The sequence below is a fragment of the Lactuca serriola genome, chromosome 9 (assembly GCF_051521515.1).
Source record: "Lactuca serriola cultivar US96UC23 chromosome 9, Lser_US96UC23_V15, whole genome shotgun sequence".
NCBI classification, from domain to species: domain Eukaryota; kingdom Viridiplantae; phylum Streptophyta; class Magnoliopsida; order Asterales; family Asteraceae; genus Lactuca; species Lactuca serriola.
The window spans coordinates 47,468,179-47,490,595 of NC_136416.1; the positions used below are offsets into that span (position 1 = coordinate 47,468,179).

Genomic DNA, 22,417 nt, shown 5'->3' on the forward strand with positions numbered 1-22,417 from the left:
TATATATATATATATATATATATATATATATATATATATATATATATATATATATATATATATATATATATATATATATATATATATATATTGTGATAGTAGTCGACATCAACAATTTTGTATTTATTTCTTATATAATTAAATAAATGTGCATGGGAGTTTTAATATTTACATGCATAACTTGTTTTAAAACGTTTACAATAAGCATGTGGCAATACATGCCAAACCCTTAGAATGTTATTCAAAAAGATGAATTTTATGTTTGTCTGCTAATCATAAATAGCATCTAAAAGACAGTTAACTTTATTAAGTTTAATAAATTGATACATTAGTATTTTATTTTTCATACAATTTTACTATTAAGTTGAATTTTAACAAGTAAAATTTTATTATACCATATATACAATTTTACTATTTTACTAAGTTGAATTTTATTAAATTGAATTTTACTAAGTTGAATTTTATTTAATCGGTATATACAATTTTACCATTCTACTATTATTTTTCATACAATTTTACTATTTTACTATTAATTCCTATAGTACATTGAAATTTACAAATTTCAATAGAAGTTTAAAAAAGTTGTTTTTCCCATTAAAAAGTTTAATAGTCACTAAACCTCAAATTAACTAAATGACAACTTCTCATCCCAGTATGATTGGATTTAATCCATTAAGTGTCCACTAAACATTCAACTCCATTCAATTATTTTAGTAAATCATGCATTGTTGTTGGTGATCTTAGTCATAAGCGGCAACGGCCCTAGAATCACAAGGTCAATTGAACGACAATAATCCTCACGTTGAAACTATCGATGAACTCTCTCCATCAACTACATTTCATAGTACTCTTCAAAATATATGGTTTATAGGTTTTCTGTTACTTGAAATTTTTTATGATATCATGTTATATTTTGTTAAGTTATGGTGCGCCGAACATTTTTGGCATGTTGATTTTTCACGGTTCTGGAGTTGAGAGAGATCGTAAAGTTTTGATTTCTTTCAAATTATAGTAAAGATATTTCTAAATATTTGAAAATTGGATTGACTCTCTATCAGCCATTTTCTTAGTCATTGAGCTTGAAATCGATCTTTGGCCTTAACAAGACTCCATGAGAACCATAGGTTCTTTGAAAATCTAAAAAGCTTGATACCAATATCTTATATGTAAAGCAATCTAGTAATGATAAAGGATTATATATATATTTTTTAGCTTTCTAAGGTCTTTTAAATTGATTCTGCTTAACCTGCTACAAGTTTTCATGTTAACCCAACCTTTTTCGCTTTTCAAATCCAACTTGTTTCAATGTTTACATTAAATCATTATAACCTACTACTACAACTTCGTTTTAACACATTTTGTACACACTTGTTTAGTTTCTATATATTTACTCACAACTTTGTTTAAACAAAAATTTCACACATTTTTTACATGCTTGTTTACAACATATCCTTCATGTATTTCCAAAACCCCAAAAAAACTAAGACCCAATTTCAACTAAAAACTTTTAAAGTCAAACCTAGCATATCTCTCTTGATTTTGTTTCAATCTCAACCATTCAATCAACACTTCTAGTTTTCTAAACCATTAAAAAAACCTTGGATTTGGACCCCATGACTATTAAACAGATTCAAGGATACTAGGAAAAAACGAAATTAAAAAAAGAAAGCAACATTTGAATCTGATGGTTCACTTTTTTACATAAACATGAAAAGATGATCCACAGTGCACAACTAGCAACATAACAATGCTATAAATATATTCCTTTGAAATCACCATACCCATAACAGTAATAATAGCAGTAATAGTAATAGTAATGATAATAATAGTAGACCTACCTTACCTTTTACGGTTTTACCTTAAGCAACTGAAATCCAACCCCAAGCTTGTTCACTATTTGGGCTTGTGCAATAAGCCAATAACACCCTCCTCTCTCTGGTCTCTTTTCTTGAATTGAAATTGAAATTTGGAGAACGGAGAAAGGAGAAAATATATTATTATTATTATTATTATTATTGGTATTATTGAGTAGAAGAGTCTGGATGCATGTCCATTGAAGAAGAAGGATTGTGATGTTCGTTGTTGGTATTCTTGGCGTATCCTTCCTGAGAGATGTGGTAGTTTTGAAGGCTGCGACGAACAGGGCTTGAGAGAGCATTTGAGAATATGTAGCTTCTTGGTTGTTGTTGTTGTTGTTGGCACTGTTGCTCACTAGATGACCCAGAATTTGAATTTGTAAATGGGTTTGAAGCTGCTGCTTGTGGTTGTGTGTGTTGTTGTTGTTGTGTTTGTAAGGTTCTTGGAGTCATTGATGGCTCTTCCACATATGATTCCAGCTCAGCCTGTAAATTAACATCAACATAACTTAGACTTTGAATTATAAATTATAAGTGAGAAATATTCCCAACTACTAAATATGAAATGGAAACCTGGATATAGGCTAGTATGTCATCAGAGGTCACTCTCAATCCTTCCCCATGTTGCTTGGAAATCCATTGATACAGCTTTTCCTGTGCACAAACAATTCAGCACTCTCATTAACTTATATTATGATATTTAAAATCCTCAATATATCGTACAAGCTTTCTTTCTTATCAAAAAGAGAATCAGAAGAATTCTTTAAGCACTGCATACTATGTATTCTCTGTATCAATAAACACCTTCCCTCTCTTTATTGTTTACCACACTGGTATTGTGATCTGTTATACCTTTGCTTTCTCTTACAACTTCTTGGCTACTATGATACTATCTACTTACCCTGGCTCAAAAACCACCATAGAGATGACTTAATAATCTTAGGTTATTTCAACACTTACTTGCTATTCCCAGTGCATTTTGTGTTTGTGCACTAACTACGAGCATTAAATTGAAGAAAAAGGACCTTAAATTTTTCCTAACCCCTGCCCTAATCAATTTGTTATCACAAATCATCACCACATTCAAGAGAAGATCGAGGACATGTACATAGATTAGCATACGCAAACAGAAAGGAAATGAAAATCACATAGATGAAATTTGAGAAAACTAGGGTTTAATAAGTCACTTAATAAGATCACAACACATATCATCATACAATTAGAAATGAATTCGGAGATTATAAATACCAATCCATGACGTTCGCCAGATAGGAAAGAAAGCTTCTGGTGGCTAAGGGCCTGAGAGTAAAGCTGAGAAAGAGAGTTAGCGGCACTGCAAAACGTCGAGTACATCGTCCGATCGACTTCGTCTAGACTCGTCGCAAGAGATTTTCTCTTCTTTGCCATAATTACTATTCAAAACCAAAATAATCGTTCCAATTCCCTCCCTGTCAAAACCCTAGTTCAAGTCTTTCGTGTATATTTCAGCGAATCTGATTCCGACGAGAAGCAATCGTGGAAGAGCGGAAATATGGACGTTTCGTATGGATTTTGTGTATCTTGTGAATAAATTATGAATCGGTGATGAAAGAGAAGATAGATGACAGGCCTTCTTAACCTATCTATACGTATCCTGTTTGTGTGTCTCACGCGTTCTTTGTTTGGGAACTGGTGGGGAAGAAAGGGTGAATTTGAAAATATCGAAAAGTGAAGGGGTAAAATGAACATTATAGAAGGACCCAGAAAAAATTAGGGCGGTGCAAGTTGGTTCTAGCTTGGCAACATATTTTTTCCATGTTTCATGAGGACATTTTTTAAGAATATGAAATTATGTGTCACTATGTAGTCACTATTGTGAATTTTGTTTTTTAAAGTTTTTAATCTGTGGACATTTTTTAAAGAGTATGAAATTATGTGTCACTATTGTGAAATTTGTTTTTTAAAGTTTTTAATCCGTGGACATTTTTTAAAGAATATGAAATTATGTGTCACTATAGTGAATTTTGTTTTTTTAAGTTTCTAATAATCTAGTTTTATTCAAAATGTTATTAATTGTTAATGCATTTTTTGGAATTTTTTCAAGCACTTAATTAGGATCATGTATAATTAGGTTGCTAAAGTTTATGATTGTTTAAATTCATTTTAATTTTTGTATAAAAAAAGTTGTTGGAGTTGCTATCATAATTTATAAAGATAAATCCTTTCATTAGTTTCTTATTCATGACACCAATATATATATATATATATATATATATATATATATATATATATATATATATATATATATATATGTCACACCCCTGAACCAGACGGCGAAAACGTCCGAGGGCTATTGTGACTTAATTGAATACCATCACAATGATTATACATGAATCATAACATCATTCATCACCATGCATTGAAATATTACAACTGATATTGTTTACATTCAGTACATTGTTTTAACATTACATTTCCAAAACATAAACCGTTCGGTACTAATTTAAACAAAACATCATGACATCACGGGATACATATTCTTCGATTTACCTGTTACCTGAGAATACAAGTATTTTGGAAAAACGTCAACATATGAAATGTTGGTGAGTTCATAAGTAATGTTTGAAACAAAAATGATTTTTGTGAAGTTTGAAAACCCAGAAAATCCGATATTTTATGAAAAGAGTATTGTATATAAGAAAAAGTGTGAAGATCCATAAGTATGCTTGTTGATTTTTGTAAACGTGAATAATTGTTAGACTTTGTATACATCACATAGGTAAAAGTGTTGAACTCCCCAAGAAAACCCGATGTTTTCCTAATACATCAAATTACGTCTCTTATTTATTGTTATACCGATACGACGATTGTTTTCGATAATTCCAGGTGACATTGGATTAATTATGGGTTGTGAGTCGTTATAATCACGCATTAATGAAAATGACTAGTTTATAACTACCACATACAACGATCCCTTAGGCGTCGTCCGTACTACGCATTAATGAAAATGACTTATCATAGCCCCACAACCGAGGAGAAAGGAGGGTACGAAGCCCCCGTTATTTCCATAAGTCGTTCAAGGCTATCGTGAATGCGAAAGGCACTTGTCCCGACTCGCATTTGACTTCTCGACTTTGCTAGCAGTACCAAAGGACCCTTGGGGCCCAACAACACAATAAGGCTATTGAAAGTCCTTCTACATGGAATTAGGTCATAGAAGGTCCAATAACATGTAAGCGCGTTCCCTTCGGGCCTAAAGATCATGTCATTGGGCTAGCTAGGCCCAACAAGCACGATTTGAAACTTTCAAGCCCAAAGATTGAATACTGACTTCTCGTAAATTTCGCGTGTTCATTGAAGTACGATTGTTTATTGATTTTTGGTTCGTTATTGATTCGAGACCGAATCAATTCGTTTGGTAACGATATTGGTGTTGAAAGTGTATTAGTTATTACGTTTCGTCGGTAGCCGTGGTACTCGTATTTTATCTTAAAGGATTTATTGTTTTAAAATTAGAGTTTACCTTTTTATGCCCCTTCTTGGATAAAATTTACACTTTTAACCCTTTATATAAAAGAATTTCCATTTTAGTCCTTAAACCATTTTTTCTTGACACTTTAGTATCAAAACTTGTTGAAAAGACATTTTCAGCCCAAATTTACTGAATAAACAGCTTAAGTCCTTTAAAAATGAAATTTTCTCGGTTGAAACCCCCATTTTCGCAACTTTTACAATTTTGGCCCAAAATGGAAAATTTTTGCATTTTTGGTCCCTTTTGAATTTGAAAAGCATTTTTGGCCTCTGAAATGGTTTTAGTATACTTGTAATCCCCTGTTTTACAGAAATTTGGATTTTTAGCCCCTCAAATTCAAAAATCTCGCAAATTGGGGCTTTATTGGGCCGAAAAGCCCATTTTAGCCCATTATGTTCAAAATTTACATTTTTAGCCCTTCAAAAGTGTTGATATTCAGAAAATTTATATTAGAAATTGTTTGGACTCTTTTCAACCTTCATAAATTATCATTTGTTGTTTTGGTCCCCTTAGTTTTGTATTTTTGACAATTTGAGCCCAAAAATGGGTTTTTAGTCCAAAAATGTTCATTCTAACCAACTAAACTATTTTTTTAGACTTGATTAGTGTGAAATGGTATAAGTTATGTTTATTTCATTCCTCATATTGTAGATCTCGGTTTTTAGGTTCTTTTGGCTAACATATTCATCATAAATCACATAAGATCATACATATAAGCATAAAAATCACACAAGGCATACATTTACTCATAGATCTACACATTTGCTTGTATTCTCCCCCACAAAAACTTATAAAAACCGAAAAAGAGGGGGTATGAAGCTCACCTTGGGTGTGGTTTCGGTTTTGGAAGGAAAATGAGAAGAAAGTTCGGCCTTAGCAACCTTCCTTGGAAGATCTCGAACTTAGATGCTTCTAAGGTGCTAAATCATAAGTTTGAATGGATTAAGAGGTGATTCTTTCTCACACCCCCGAACCAGACGGCGGAAACGTCTGGGGGCTGTTGTGACTCAATTGAATACCATAACATTGAATATATATGAAACATAACAACATTCGTCACCATGCATTAATATAGTACAACCAGTAGCGTTTACATGAAATACATTGTTTAAACATTACATTCCCAAAAATAAGTTGTTCGACTCGTACATAAATAAACTGCAGGCCACCACTGAATATTATTTCCTTTGTATCACTGGTTCCCTGAGAATACAAGTATTTTGAAAAACGTCAACATATGAAATGTTGGTGAGTTCATAAGCGGTATTTGAAGAAAACAATGTTCGTATCGTTTGAAAACCACCAGAAAATCCGATATTTTCTGAAATGAAAAGCTTTCGAAAATGTTTGTGAAGATCCATAGGTATGCTTGTTTGTTTCTATACTTAAAAAAATTGTTCGTTAAAATTGTATGCATTTCGAATCCGATATGTATTGAGAAACCTAGGAAAACCCGATGTTTTCCTAATCCTTTGAGTTCCATGAAGTTGCGTTGAAACCATTGCAAAAATAGTAGTCTCATTCCCAGGCGACGTTGGATTATTTTTGAGCATGATTAATTACTACAAACCCGCATTACACAAACGCCCAGTTTATAGCTATACTAACGATCCCGAAGACGTCGTCCGTACTAATCACGTTATCCAGCCGCCCTGACTACGTGTCGTCCCACATCCGAAGAGAAAGAGGACACGAAGGCCTCGATGACTCTATTAGCCGGTTGGGGATAAAATGTGTACGAGGGGTCCCCGACCCGCCTCGCAAAAAAAAATGTAGACTTTACTAGCAATACCAAAGGACCCTTGGGGACCAGTAGTATACAAGCCATTGAAAGTCCCTCTACGTTGTGCCAAGTCGGTGAAACCCAACACTTCGTAGAAAAAAGGTCTTCGGGCCTTAAGATCAGGTCATTGGGCTAGCTAGGCCCAACAAGCAAGATTTTACACTTTTGGGGCCCAAAGATGGTGCGTAGACGTCTGTGCACACTCGCATGTATATTGAATTCCCAAACGTTATTTGTATGAATCGTAGTGTCGTCGTGTTAGTAGTTTCGGATTTTCATTGGTTCGAGACCGAACCAATTCGTTTCACAACGATTTTGGTATTGTAGTGTATTGTATTTCGTCGACAGTCGTGGTACCATTGTTTGATCAAATTGCATGTATTGAATTAGCCTTGAAAGTTTTCTGTTTTCAGCCCCTCATTGTTTGTAAAATTTACTTTTTCAACCCTTTGGTTAAATACTTTCCGGTTTGGTCCTTAAATCAATTTTCTTGACATTTTAACACCAAAAATCATTGAAGTTGAGGTTTTTCAGCATATTTTTCAATGAAAACAGTTTAAGTCCCTGAAATTTCAGTTTTCTCGGTTATACCCCTTCTTTTTCGAAACTTGACAATTTTGGCCCAAATTGTAAAATTTTTGCAACTTTGGTCCTTTTTAAATTTAAAAAGCATTTTAAACCTTTGAAAAGGATTTGGAACACTTATAGTCCACTGTTTTACAGAAAAATACAGTTTTGGCCCTCCAAAACAGAAAATCTCGCATAATGGGCCTCATTGGGCCGAAAATGTCATTTTTAGCCCATTAAGCTTGAAATTTATATTTTTAATCCTCTAAATGAGTATATTTCCAGAAATTGTTTTATTGAAACTGTTTTGGCACACCTCATCCATCAGAATTCGTGATATGTCAATTTGGACCCTTAATTTTGTATTTTTCACATTTTAGGCCCAAAATTTGTGTTTTTAGCCCAAAGAAAATTGTTACTAAACCACTTAGCCATTTTTCTTGAAACACTTTGTATGTAGAAATATATTTGATGCTAAAACCATTTAACATAAGATATATCTCGGTTTTGAGGGGTTTTATGGCTAGATCCAACATTATAGCACACAAAAGCATACATGTAAGCATGGAAATCATACAAGGCATACAAAACACATATAGATCTACACTTTCACTTGTATTCCCCCCCCCCCCCACAAAACTCATGAAAACAGAAAACAGGGGGTATGAAGCTCACCTTAGGGGGTAGTTTCGGTTCTTGAAGAAAAGATGGAAGAAAACTTGGTGATTTTCGGCCCTAGCACCCCTTGATGAAGATCTCGAGTTTATGGAGTTTTCTAGGAGTATGATCACCAAAGAAACTTGTTTAGAATAAGAGATCTCATGTGAGAGGGGAGTTTTGAAGCTTAGGCATGGAAAAACTTACCAAAGGATGATGATAACCTTGAAGAATCCTCTTGAAACACAAGAAAAATTTCGAGACTTTGAATGGAGAGGAAGAGAGAAGTCTTGAGTGATTTAGAGAGATTTTTGTGAGATGTGTGTGTGTGTGTGTAAACTCTCGGCCAAGGGAAAGGAAAGAGAGAAATGAGAAGTGAGTGAAGTGATATGTGCATGGAAACATGTGTTTGTGCATGGAGATCCATGAGACAATAAGGAGGTGGCATTGAAAGTCAAACCTTCTTCATTTCTTATTGGATTTGGGCCATGGGCCGAGAATTTAGAAGGAAAAGGAAAAATTTGGGCTTTTATGCCCTCTAGCCCATGTAGAAGTTAGGTTGGATGAGTTTTAACCTAAAAGAAATATAATATGATTTTTACCCTTTGTTGGACTAGTTTAGGTTATTCATGTTTCAAAACTCTTAATTTATTTCATTCTAGGCCCAATATGGCCCATAATGTTGAAATAAATTAGGGTGGGTCCAATTAGAGCCCATTTAAGGGTTCTAATCCCATGATAGTCAAATTGGAAGCTTATTGGTCCATAGAGTCCAATAAGGAAGTCCTAGTCCAAAATGGACCTAATCAAGAACTTGTAGGGTTTCCAACCCTTATTTGAGCATATGAGATATATTTGAACGATAATAGAGTATAGTATTCACTTAGAGTATATGCTTTTACAACGGATAATGTCTATGTGAGAAGAGAATTTCCTAGCTAAAAATGCTAGTTGTGACATCATCCCCCCGTTAGAGGGAATTTCGTCCCGAAATTCTTTCTAAGGATAGGTTTGCGAATGAGAGAATAGGCACTTCATCTGATCCTCACGTTTCCCATGTGAATTTCGGTCCACGCTTAGCGTTCCATGGAACCTTCACAATCATAATGGGGCTTTGTTTTGTATGTTCTACTTCCCTATCCAATACCTTGATTGGTTCTTTGATGAACATGAGATTCTCGCTTACTCCGATTTCTCGTAAAGGAATGATGTGAGTGTCATCTGATATGCATCTTTTCAGTTTCAAGACATAGAACACAGGGTTCACGTTGTTGAGCTCTACAGGTAGCTACAACTTATATGTCTTTGGACCAATCCAAGCAAGAATCTCGAACAGTCAGATGTATCGTGGGTTTAGTTTTCTTGGTTCCTAAAGCGAGTCATTCAATTCCCAGGAGATTCCTTTAATAATACGCGATCCCCGACTTGCCATCCTAATGGATTACGCCGCTTGTCAGCAGAGCTCCTTTATCGGTCTCGCGATGCTTGAGGTCCAGCTTTGATTTGGATTATATTCTCTGTTGTTTTGTTGGTGGTTTCTGGTCTCATGAGAGTACCACCAAGTAATATGCATTTATGACTATAAAGGGTTTTTGAAAGGAGCATGCTTGATGCTCGTGCGATAGTTGTTATTGTAGGGGAATCCAATCATGGGCAATCGGGTATCCCATGACTTGCTGAATTCAAGCACCTAGACTTATAGCATGAATTTGAGTGGTCGAATAGTTCGTTCGCTTTGGCTAGTGGTTGAGAGTAGCAAACAATGCTCATATTTGGCTATGTTCCCATAGCCTTCTGGAATGACTGTCAAAGTCTTGATGTAATCATGTTATCTCGGTCCGAGATGGTAGTTACTGATACTTCACGGAGTCCCATGATCTGTATTGGCAAGAAATGGGCAGATTGGGTTAACTTATCGACGATCACCCGGATAGCGCCCAAATCAACTCTTATAATAATAAGCTTTGTCTTTTGACTTCGAGGGTTTTATCCATCCCTGCAGTGCTTTTATTGCGATATTCTCCAGCCTTGATGCTTTCAAGGTTGGTCGTGGATGTTGACAGTGTTTTGTTCTTGCCTCGAGAGTAGATGAGTATGTTATTGATGAAAATAATAAAAAGGACGACTAGGAATGGTTGGGAAAACTCGGTTTGTAGGGTCCATGAATACCGTGGGAGCATTCGTTAGACCAAAGGGTATCATAATGGATTTGAAATGGTCGTGACGAGTTCGGAATGCAGATTTGGAATGTCGCCTTCTCGGACTCAGAGTTGATGATAACCGATTCTTAGATCTATTTCAAAGAAGTAACGAGCTTCTTGGAGCTGGCCAAATAGATCGTCAGTCCGTGGAAGTAGGTATCGACTTTTAATAGGGAGATTGTTCAATTTCCTAAAATCAATGTACCTTCGGAAGGATCTGTCTTCTTGAAAAACAAGACCGGAGCTCTCTAGGATGAGAAGCTTGGTCTAATGAATCCCTTGCGCAACAATTCTACTCAGTTGACAGGATAACTTGTGAATTTTTGGCGGGAGTCAACCTATAGGGTGAATTGGCAATTGATGTGGTTACCGATATGAGGTTGATTCGAAATTCAACCCGTCTCTCTGGGGTATTCCCGAAAGTTCCTTAGGAAACACATTTGGGAAAATCACAAGCTACTGGAATACTCTGTATGCCTACCTCTTCTTTGATCTTGTCCACAACATGAGTGAGGAAAACGTAGTTCGTATGGTGCAGGCACTTCTGTGCTTTGATGCACGAGATAGGAAGAGGATTTGCGCCAGGTTTATCACCATAGATTATTAGAGTTTTCGTGATTAGAAAGGTGAAAGGAAACGGCCTTCTCGTGATACATGGTATCAGCACGGTGGGGGCTTAACCCAACCATGACAATTATCACATTAAAACTCCTAATATTTACTGGCATGAAACCTACTTGTAATGAAATGTTATTTAGTGTTAAGGTGTACTCCACATGAGTACCCTAGATTAAATCATTTTTCCCCATTGGCCATGTCCATTGAAAAGGCTTAGCTTAGCTTTGGGGATGTTGTTTTAATAAGTGTTTGAAGTTGTTACTAACCAAAGCTTCACTCGGATTTACCATTGAATAAGAGGTAAGCGAAAGAGTTGTCAAGTGGGAACGTACCAGTAACAATCGTTGGGTTTTGGGATTGCTTCGCCTTGACCCAAGGTTAGGACCATTTCTGATCCTTCTGCTCCTCGGTTGTTATCCCTAGGGCAATTGCGCCTGATGTGACCAGTTCCTCCACACCTAAAGCAGGTGCGACTGGTCTCATCATTGGTGTTGTTGTTAGGGTTGTTGCGATTGTTGTCATTTTCATTTGGCTGATGATTCTGGCATGGATAAGTTCTACAGAATTTGGCGATGTGATTCTTTCGGTTGCATTTGTTACAATGCATCTCCCTGCAGGCTCCATTATGATGGAATTTGCACTGGTTGCATTTTGGAAGGTTTCCAGCATATGGTCTCCTGATTGCTGGTGTAATAGGGGTCGTGGTCGCATGAACAGCAACAACACGTTGCTCCCTTGAGAACCCTTGAGTGTGTTGTCCCTTTCTCTTACCTCCAGACCTCAGCTTCCTGCTCTTAAGCTTGGGGTTTGGAGTTCCTTGACAGGTTGTCACTTGTTGGTTTCCATGTTTGTTCCTTTGGCTGGAGTTGTCAATGTTATTCCTGCCTCCATTAGGGTTGTTGGCATTGATCTGTGCCATGGCAGCGGTTACTGCTGCCATTACAGCAACTTGGAATGTAGCAGAGTCCATTTGCAGGAGTGGTGTCTCGCGGGTGCGCTTGTTATTCTTGCGGGATGGCATTTTCCTGATGCACATTGATAACCCAGATCGTAAGTGATGATCGTCATTCCTGGTTGTACTCTATAAATTTTCGCATCTTGTTGTATAATTCTTACTGCCTCCATCTACATCCCTATGATGTATTTTGTGGTAAATGGGTGATCACAGATCTGGAACGATTGTTACGTCTATCCTTAGATTATATGGGTTGTTTTAGTTTCGAGATCCTTAAGTATCTAGTGGTTCCGAGGGTTCGCTTGTGCATATAATTGAGTCGTTGCAGCAATATGAAATAAATATAACACATAATCGTTTCAGGGGTATGTACCATCTTAGTACACGAAAGAGAGTCATGTCGGATAGTAGGGGAAATTAGAAAAGGCTGATCCTAGTCGTGGCGAGAAGTGTCTGGTGGTGATGCTGATGAAGTGGATGCACCTCGGAGACGAGCTACTTGCTGCTCGGTATATCGTAGGCGTGCCTCCCAAACTAACTGTCTCGCTCGAGAGTCTCCATTCACTTCCCGTGTTTTCCTTTCATCCCTCTTAATAACAAACCACATTTGTTTCGTTCGATTTGGGGTGTCCTGAGCTTGGTTATCGATACCTCGAGTGCGTCGTACCACGAATGGGAGGGCCTGGTCAGCTGGTCCTCTGTGGCTAAAATTAAAGAGACCTCAGCTCTTACCGTGGTGTGGTCGTATTCCTTACTGGTGACTTTATCCCCAAATATCGGGTGCCCGAGGGGGCATGGGGTCACCGGGGCCCACGCTATAATTCGGTGCCCTGGATTTACATGGAGGATTGATGTCATTGGATTCCACATCCATGTCGTCATCGTCATTGCCCTCCGGCTCTTCCTCTTCGAGGTCCACTATTGACTCAGCGGGTTCACCTGCGAGTTCTACTTCGTGTCCCTCCTGGGGTTCTTCCTCTGGGTCGAGCCACCCGACTATTCCTTGACTAGGGTGATAGGGTTTTCTGGCTAATGATACTCGTCTATAGCGTATTGCACGATGGGCTATGAATAATAGAAACAAATAGCATACCAATTACTCCTATAGCTCTACGACTATTGCATAGATTCAGTTGAGGTTCCCTTCTTGGAGATTAAGGGGTATGATTTTAGGTTCCTAGTTATCACGATCTCTTCACGACATGTGATGGTTGTACCTTGGAGGGAATGTAGTTGATCAGGCTACATCCGCTCCTTGATACAACTAAGAACAATCCTGAATTAACCGAGATACTAGCATTATCTTGTTTGGTTCGGTGTTAGGTTCCTATTCCTAATGCAAGCAAGGGTGTTTTATTTACTTTGTTTTGTTCAGAGTTATGTTAGTCCCTCTTTTTGGTTTATAGTTGCATATCAATGTGTGGCTAGACATGCTAGTTCACTATAAACAAAGCTCTGATACCAACCTGTCACACCCCCGAACCAGACGGCGGAAACGTCTGGGGGCTGTTGTGACTCAATTGAATACCATAACATTGAATATATATGAAACATAACAACATTCGTCACCATGCATTAATATAGTACAACCAGTAGCGTTTACATGAAATACATTGTTTAAACATTACATTCCCAAAAATAAGTTGTTCGACTCGTACATAAATAAACTGCAGGCCACCACTGAATATTATTTCCTTTGTATCACTGGTTCCCTGAGAATACAAGTATTTTGAAAAACGTCAACATATGAAATGTTGGTGAGTTCATAAGCGGTATTTGAAGAAAACAATGTTCGTATCGTTTGAAAACCACCAGAAAATCCGATATTTTCTGAAATGAAAAGCTTTCGAAAATGTTTGTGAAGATCCATAGGTATGCTTGTTTGTTTCTATACTTAAAAAAAATTGTTCGTTAAAATTGTATGCATTTCGAATCCGATATGTATTGAGAAACCTAGGAAAACCCGATGTTTTCCTAATCCTTTGAGTTCCATGAAGTTGCGTTGAAACCATTGCAAAAATAGTAGTCTCATTCCCAGGCGACGTTGGATTATTTTTGAGCATGATTAATTACTACAAACCCGCATTACACAAACGCCCAGTTTATAGCTATACTAACGATCCCGAAGACGTCGTCCGTACTAATCACGTTATCCAGCCGCCCTGACTACGTGTCGTCCCACATCCGAAGAGAAAGAGGACACGAAGGCCTCGATGACTCTATTAGCCGGTTGGGGATAAAATGTGTACGAGGGGTCCCCGACCCGCCTCGCAAAAAAAAATGTAGACTTTACTAGCAATACCAAAGGACCCTTGGGGACCAGTAGTATACAAGCCATTGAAAGTCCCTCTACGTTGTGCCAAGTCGGTGAAACCCAACACTTCGTAGAAAAAAGGTCTTCGGGCCTTAAGATCAGGTCATTGGGCTAGCTAGGCCCAACAAGCAAGATTTTACACTTTTGGGGCCCAAAGATGGTGCGTAGACGTCTGTGCACACTCGCATGTATATTGAATTCCCAAACGTTATTTGTATGAATCGTAGTGTCGTCGTGTTAGTAGTTTCGGATTTTCATTGGTTCGAGACCGAACCAATTCGTTTCACAACGATTTTGGTATTGTAGTGTATTGTATTTCGTCGACAGTCGTGGTACCATTGTTTGATCAAATTGCATGTATTGAATTAGCCTTGAAAGTTTTCTGTTTTCAGCCCCTCATTGTTTGTAAAATTTACTTTTTCAACCATTTGGTTAAATACTTTCCGGTTTGGTCCTTAAATCAATTTTCTTGACATTTTAACACCAAAAATCATTGAAGTTGAGGTTTTTCAGCATATTTTTCAATGAAAACAGTTTAAGTCCCTGAAATTTCAGTTTTCTCGGTTATACCCCTTCTTTTTCGAAACTTGACAATTTTGGCCCAAATTGTAAAATTTTTGCAACTTTGGTCCTTTTTAAATTTAAAAAGCATTTTAAACCTTTGAAAAGGATTTGGAACACTTATAGTCCACTGTTTTACAGAAAAATACAGTTTTGGCCCTCCAAAACAGAAAATCTCGCATAATGGGCCTCATTGGGCCGAAAATGTCATTTTTAGCCCATTAAGCTTGAAATTTATATTTTTAATCCTCTAAATGAGTATATTTCCAGAAATTGTTTTATTGAAACTGTTTTGGCACACCTCATCCATCAGAATTCGTGATATATCAATTTGGACCCTTAATTTTGTATTTTTCACATTTTAGGCCCAAAATTTGTGTTTTTAGCCCAAAGAAAATTGTTACTAAACCACTTAGCCATTTTTCTTGAAACACTTTGTATGTAGAAATATATTTGATGCTAAAACCATTTAACATAAGATATATCTCGGTTTTGAGGGGTTTTATGGCTAGATCCAACATTATAGCACACAAAAGCATACATGTAAGCATGGAAATCATACAAGGCATACAAAACACATATAGATCTACACTTTCACTTGTATTCCCCCCCCCCCCCCCCACAAAACTCATGAAAACAGAAAACAGGGGGTATGAAGCTCACCTTAGGGGGTAGTTTCGGTTCTTGAAGAAAAGATGGAAGAAAACTTGGTGATTTTCGGCCCTAGCACCCCTTGATGAAGATCTCGAGTTTATGGAGTTTTCTAGGAGTATGATCACCAAAGAAACTTGTTTAGAATAAGAGATCTCATGTGAGAGGGGAGTTTTGAAGCTTAGGCATGGAAAAACTTACCAAAGGATGATGATAACCTTGAAGAATCCTCTTGAAACACAAGAAAAATTTCGAGACTTTGAATGGAGAGGAAGAGAGAAGTCTTGAGTGATTTAGAGAGATTTTTGTGAGATGTGTGTGTGTGTGTGTAAACTCTCGGCCAAGGGAAAGGAAAGAGAGAAATGAGAAGTGAGTGAAGTGATATGTGCATGGAAACATGTGTTTGTGCATGGAGATCCATGAGACAATAAGGAGGTGGCATTGAAAGTCAAACCTTCTTCATTTCTTATTGGATTTGGGCCATGGGCCGAGAATTTAGAAGGAAAAGGAAAAATTTGGGCTTTTATGCCCTCTAGCCCATGTAGAAGTTAGGTTGGATGAGTTTTAACCTAAAAGAAATATAATATGATTTTTACCCTTTGTTGGACTAGTTTAGGTTATTCATGTTTCAAAACTCTTAATTTATTTCATTCTAGGCCCAATATGGCCCATAATGTTGAAATAAATTAGGGTGGGTCCAATTAGAGCCCATTTAAGGGTTCTAATCCCATGATAGTCAAATTGGAAGCTTATTGGTCCATAGAGTCCAATAAGGAAGTCCTAGTCCAAAATGGACCTAATCAAGAACTTGTAGGGTTTCCAACCCTTATTTGAGCATATGAGATATATTTGAACGATAATAGAGTATAGTATTCACTTAGAGTATATGCTTTTACAACGGATAATGTCTATGTGAGAAGAGAATTTCCTAGCTAAAAATGCTAGTTGTGACATCATCCCCCCGTTAGAGGGAATTTCGTCCCGAAATTCTTTCTAAGGATAGGTTTGCGAATGAGAGAATAGGCACTTCATCTGATCCTCACGTTTCCCATGTGAATTTCGGTCCACGCTTAGCGTTCCATGGAACCTTCACAATCATAATGGGGCTTTGTTTTGTATGTTCTACTTCCCTATCCAATACCTTGATTGGTTCTTTGATGAACATGAGATTCTCGCTTACTCCGATTTCTCGTAAAGGAATGATGTGAGTGTCATCTGATATGCATCTTTTCAGTTTCAAGACATAGAACACAGGGTTCACGTTGTTGAGCTCTAAAGGTAGCTACAACTTATATGTCTTTGGACCAATCCAAGCAAGAATCTCGAACAGTCAGATGTATCGTGGGTTTAGTTTTCTTGGTTCCTAAAGCGAGTCATTCAATTCCCAGGAGATTCCTTTAATAATACGCGATCCCCGACTTGCCATCCTAATGGATTACGCCGCTTGTCAGCAGAGCTCCTTTATCGGTCTCGCGATGCTTGAGGTCCAGCTTTGATTTGGATTATATTCTCTGTTGTTTTGTTGGTGGTTTCTGGTCTCATGAGAGTACCACCAAGTAATATGCATTTATGACTATAAAGGGTTTTTGAAAGGAGCATGCTTGATGCTCGTGCGATAGTTGTTATTGTAGGGGAATCCAATCATGGGCAATCGGGTATCCCATGACTTGCTGAATTCAAGCACCTAGACTTATAGCATGAATTTGAGTGGTCGAATAGTTCGTTCGCTTTGGCTAGTGGTTGAGAGTAGCAAACAATGCTCATATTTGGCTATGTTCCCATAGCCTTCTGGAATGACTGTCAAAGTCTTGATGTAATCATGTTATCTCGGTCCGAGATGGTAGTTACTGATACTTCACGGAGTCCCATGATCTGTATTGGCAAGAAATGGGCAGATTGGGTTAACTTATCGACGATCACCCGGATAGCGCCCAACTCAACTCTTATAATAATAAGCTTTGTCTTTTGACTTCGAGGGTTTTATCCATCCCTGCAGTGCTTTTATTGCGATATTCTCCAGCCTTGATGCTTTCAAGGTTGGTCGTGGATGTTGACAGTGTTTTGTTCTTGCCTCGAGAGTAGATGAGTATGTTATTGATGAAAATAATAAAAAGGACGACTAGGAATGGTTGGGAAAACTCGGTTTGTAGGGTCCATGAATACCGTGGGAGCATTCGTTAGACCAAAGGGTATCATAATGGATTTGAAATGGTCGTGACGAGTTCGGAATGCAGATTTGGAATGTCGCCTTCTCGGACTCAGAGTTGATGATAACCGATTCTTAGATCTATTTCAAAGAAGTAACGAGCTTCTTGGAGCTGGCCAAATAGATCGTCAGTCCGTGGAAGTAGGTATCGACTTTTAATAGGGAGATTGTTCAATTTCCTAAAATCAATGTACCTTCGGAAGGATCTGTCTTCTTGAAAAACAAGACCGGAGCTCTCTAGGATGAGAAGCTTGGTCTAATGAATCCCTTGCGCAACAATTCTACTCAGTTGACAGGATAACTTGTGAATTTTTGGCGGGAGTCAACCTATAGGGTGAATTGGCAATTGATGTGGTTACCGATATGAGGTTGATTCGAAATTCAACCCGTCTCTCTGGGGTATTCCCGAAAGTTCCTTAGGAAACACATTTGGGAAAATCACAAGCTACTGGAATACTCTGTATGCCTACCTCTTCTTTGATCTTGTCCACAACATGAGTGAGGAAAACGTAGTTCGTATGGTGCAGGCACTTCTGTGCTTTGATGCACGAGATAGGAAGAGGATTTGCGCCAGGTTTATCACCATAGATTATTAGAGTTTTCGTGATTAGAAAGGTGAAAGGAAACGGCCTTCTCGTGATACATGGTATCAGCACGGTGGGGGCTTAACCCAACCATGACAATTATCACATTAAAACTCCTAATATTTACTGGCATGAAACCTACTTGTAATGAAATGTTATTTAGTGTTAAGGTGTACTCCACATGAGTACCCTAGATTAAATCATTTTTCCCCATTGGCCATGTCCATTGAAAAGGCTTAGCTTAGCTTTGGGGATGTTGTTTTAATAAGTGTTTGAAGTTGTTACTAACCAAAGCTTCACTCGGATTTACCATTGAATAAGAGGTAAGCGAAAGAGTTGTCAAGTGGGAACGTACCAGTAACAATCGTTGGGTTTTGGGATTGCTTCGCCTTGACCCAAGGTTAGGACCATTTCTGATCCTTCTGCTCCTCGGTTGTTATCCCTAGGGCAATTGCGCCTGATGTGACCAGTTCCTCCACACCTAAAGCAGGTGCGACTGGTCTCATCATTGGTGTTGTTGTTAGGGTTGTTGCGATTGTTGTCATTTTCATTTGGCTGATGATTCTGGCATGGATAAGTTCTATAGAATTTGGCGATGTGATTCTTTCGGTTGCATTTGTTACAATGCATCTCCCTGCAGGCTCCATTATGATGGAATTTGCACTGGTTGCATTTTGGAAGGTTTCCAGCATATGGTCTCCTGATTGCTGGTGTAATAGGGGTCGTGGTCGCATGAACAGCAACAACACGTTGCTCCCTTGAGAACCCTTGAGTGTGTTGTCCCTTTCTCTTACCTCCAGACCTCAGCTTCCTGCTCTTAAGCTTGGGGTTTGGAGTTCCTTGACAGGTTGTCACTTGTTGGTTTCCATGTTTGTTCCTTTGGCTGGAGTTGTCAATGTTATTCCTGCCTCCATTAGGGTTGTTGGCATTGATCTGTGCCATGGCAGCGGTTACTGCTGCCATTACAGCAACTTGGAATGTAGCAGAGTCCATTTGCAGGAGTGGTGTCTCGCGGGTGCGCTTGTTATTCTTGCGGGATGGCATTTTCCTGATGCACATTGATAACCCAGATCGTAAGTGATGATCGTCATTCCTGGTTGTACTCTATAAATTTTCGCATCTTGTTGTATAATTCTTACTGCCTCCATCTACATCCCTATGATGTATTTTGTGGTAAATGGGTGATCACAGATCTGGAACGATTGTTACGTCTATCCTTAGATTATATGGGTTGTTTTAGTTTCGAGATCCTTAAGTATCTAGTGGTTCCGAGGGTTCGCTTGTGCATATAATTGAGTCGTTGCAGCAATATGAAATAAATATAACACATAATCGTTTCAGGGGTATGTACCATCTTAGTACACGAAAGAGAGTCATGTCGGATAGTAGGGGAAATTAGAAAAGGCTGATCCTAGTCGTGGCGAGAAGTGTCTGGTGGTGATGCTGATGAAGTGGATGCACCTCGGAGACGAGCTACTTGCTGCTCGGTATATCGTAGGCGTGCCTCCCAAACTAACTGTCTCGCTCGAGAGTCTCCATTCACTTCCCGTGTTTTCCTTTCATCCCTCTTAATAACAAACCACATTTGTTTCGTTCGATTTGGGGTGTCCTGAGCTTGGTTATCGATACCTCGAGTGCGTCGTACCACGAATGGGAGGGCCTGGTCAGCTGGTCCTCTGTGGCTAAAATTAAAGAGACCTCAGCTCTTACCGTGGTGTGGTCGTATTCCTTACTGGTGACTTTATCCCCAAATATCGGGTGCCCGAGGGGGCATGGGGTCACCGGGGCCCACGCTATAATTCGGTGCCCTGGATTTACATGGAGGATTGATGTCATTGGATTCCACATCCATGTCGTCATCGTCATTGCCCTCCGGCTCTTCCTCTTCGAGGTCCACTATTGACTCAGCGGGTTCACCTGCGAGTTCTACTTCGTGTCCCTCCTGGGGTTCTTCCTCTGGGTCGAGCCACCCGACTATTCCTTGACTAGGGTGATAGGGTTTTCTGGCTAATGATACTCGTCTATAGCGTATTGCACGATGGGCTATGAATAATAGAAACAAATAGCATACCAATTACTCCTATAGCTCTACGACTATTGCATAGATTCAGTTGAGGTTCCCTTCTTGGAGATTAAGGGGTATGATTTTAGGTTCCTAGTTATCACGATCTCTTCACGACATGTGATGGTTGTACCTTGGAGGGAATGTAGTTGATCAGGCTACATCCGCTCCTTGATACAACTAAGAACAATCCTGAATTAACCGAGATACTAGCATTATCTTGTTTGGTTCGGTGTTAGGTTCCTATTCCTAATGCAAGCAAGGGTGTTTTATTTACTTTGTTTTGTTCAGAGTTATGTTAGTCCCTCTTTTTGGTTTATAGTTGCATATCAATGTGTGGCTAGACATGCTAGTTCACTATAAACAAAGTTCTGATACCAACCTGTCACACCCCCGAACCAGACGGCGGAAACGTCTGGGGGCTGTTGTGACTCAATTGAATACCATAACATTGAATATATATGAAACATAACAACATTCGTCACCATGCATTAATATAGTACAACCAGTAGCGTTTACATGGAATACATTGTTTAAACATTACATTCCCAAAAATAAGTTGTTCGACTCGTACATAAATAAACTGCAGGCCACCACTGAATATTATTTCCTTTGTATCACTGGTTCCCTGAGAATACAAGTATTTTGAAAAACGTCAACATATGAAATGTTGGTGAGTTCATAAGCGGTATTTGAAGAAAACAATGTTCGTATCGTTTGAAAACCACCAGAAAATCCGATATTTTCTGAAATGAAAAGCTTTCGAAAATGTTTGTGAAGATCCATAGGTATGCTTGTTTGTTTCTATACTTAAAAAAAATTGTTCGTTAAAATTGTATGCATTTCGAATTCGATATGTATTGAGAAACCTAGGAAAACCCGATGTTTTCCTAATCCTTTGAGTTCCATGAAGTTGCGTTGAAACCATTGCAAAAATAGTAGTCTCATTCCCAGGCGACGTTGGATTATTTTTGAGCATGATTAATTACTACAAACCCGCATTACACAAACGCCCAGTTTATAGCTATACTAACGATCCCGAAGACGTCGTCCGTACTAATCACGTTATCCAGCCGCCCTGACTACGTGTCGTCCCACATCCGAAGAGAAAGAGGACACGAAGGCCTCGATGACTCTATTAGCCGGTTGGGGATAAAATGTGTACGAGGGGTCCCCGACCCGCCTCGCAAAAAAAAATGTAGACTTTACTAGCAATACCAAAGGACCCTTGGGGACCAGTAGTATACAAGCCATTGAAAGTCCCTCTACGTTGTGCCAAGTCGGTGAAACCCAACACTTCGTAGAAAAAAGGTCTTCGGGCCTTAAGATCAGGTCATTGGGCTAGCTAGGCCCAACAAGCAAGATTTTACACTTTTGGGGCCCAAAGATGGTGCGTAGACGTCTGTGCACACTCGCATGTATATTGAATTCCCAAACGTTATTTGTATGAATCGTAGTGTCGTCGTGTTAGTAGTTTCGGATTTTCATTGGTTCGAGACCGAACCAATTCGTTTCACAACGATTTTGGTATTGTAGTGTATTGTATTTCGTCGACAGTCGTGGTACCATTGTTTGATCAAATTGCATGTATTGAATTAGCCTTGAAAGTTTTCTGTTTTCAGCCCCTCATTGTTTGTAAAATTTACTTTTTCAACCCTTTGGTTAAATACTTTCCGGTTTGGTCCTTAAATCAATTTTCTTGACATTTTAACACCAAAAATCATTGAAGTTGAGGTTTTTCAGCATATTTTTCAATGAAAACAGTTTAAGTCCCTGAAATTTCAGTTTTCTCGGTTATACCCCTTCTTTTTCGAAACTTGACAATTTTGGCCCAAATTGTAAAATTTTTGCAACTTTGGTCCTTTTTAAATTTAAAAAGCATTTTAAACCT

General features: G+C 38.3%; 1 protein-coding gene across 1 annotated transcript; it reads right to left on the reverse strand.

The window, feature by feature from the left end:
- Positions 1-1,655: 1,655 nt before the first annotated feature.
- LOC145073005 (uncharacterized) lies at positions 1,656-3,438 on the reverse strand. The gene is made up of 3 exons (XM_079019548.1): positions 3,105-3,438; positions 2,430-2,510; positions 1,656-2,342 (listed from the first exon to the last, which is right to left on the reverse strand). The coding sequence occupies exons 1-3, from the start codon at positions 3,261-3,263 to the stop codon at positions 2,022-2,024; spliced, it is 561 nt and encodes a 186-aa protein (XP_078875674.1). The 5' UTR covers positions 3,264-3,438; the 3' UTR covers positions 1,656-2,021.
- Between the last annotated feature and the right edge of the window lie 18,979 nt (positions 3,439-22,417).

Coding starts and splice junctions, on each gene's coding strand:
- LOC145073005 (XM_079019548.1), bottom strand. CDS start 3,263: ATGGCAAAGAAGAGAAAATCTCTTGCGACGAGTCTAGACGAAGTCGAT. Junction 2,511..3,104: donor CTGGCGAACGTCATGGATTG/GTATTTATAATC, acceptor GTTTGTGCACAG/GAAAAGCTGTATCAATGGAT. Junction 2,343..2,429: donor ACATACTAGCCTATATCCAG/GTTTCCATTTCA, acceptor GTTAATTTACAG/GCTGAGCTGGAATCATATGT.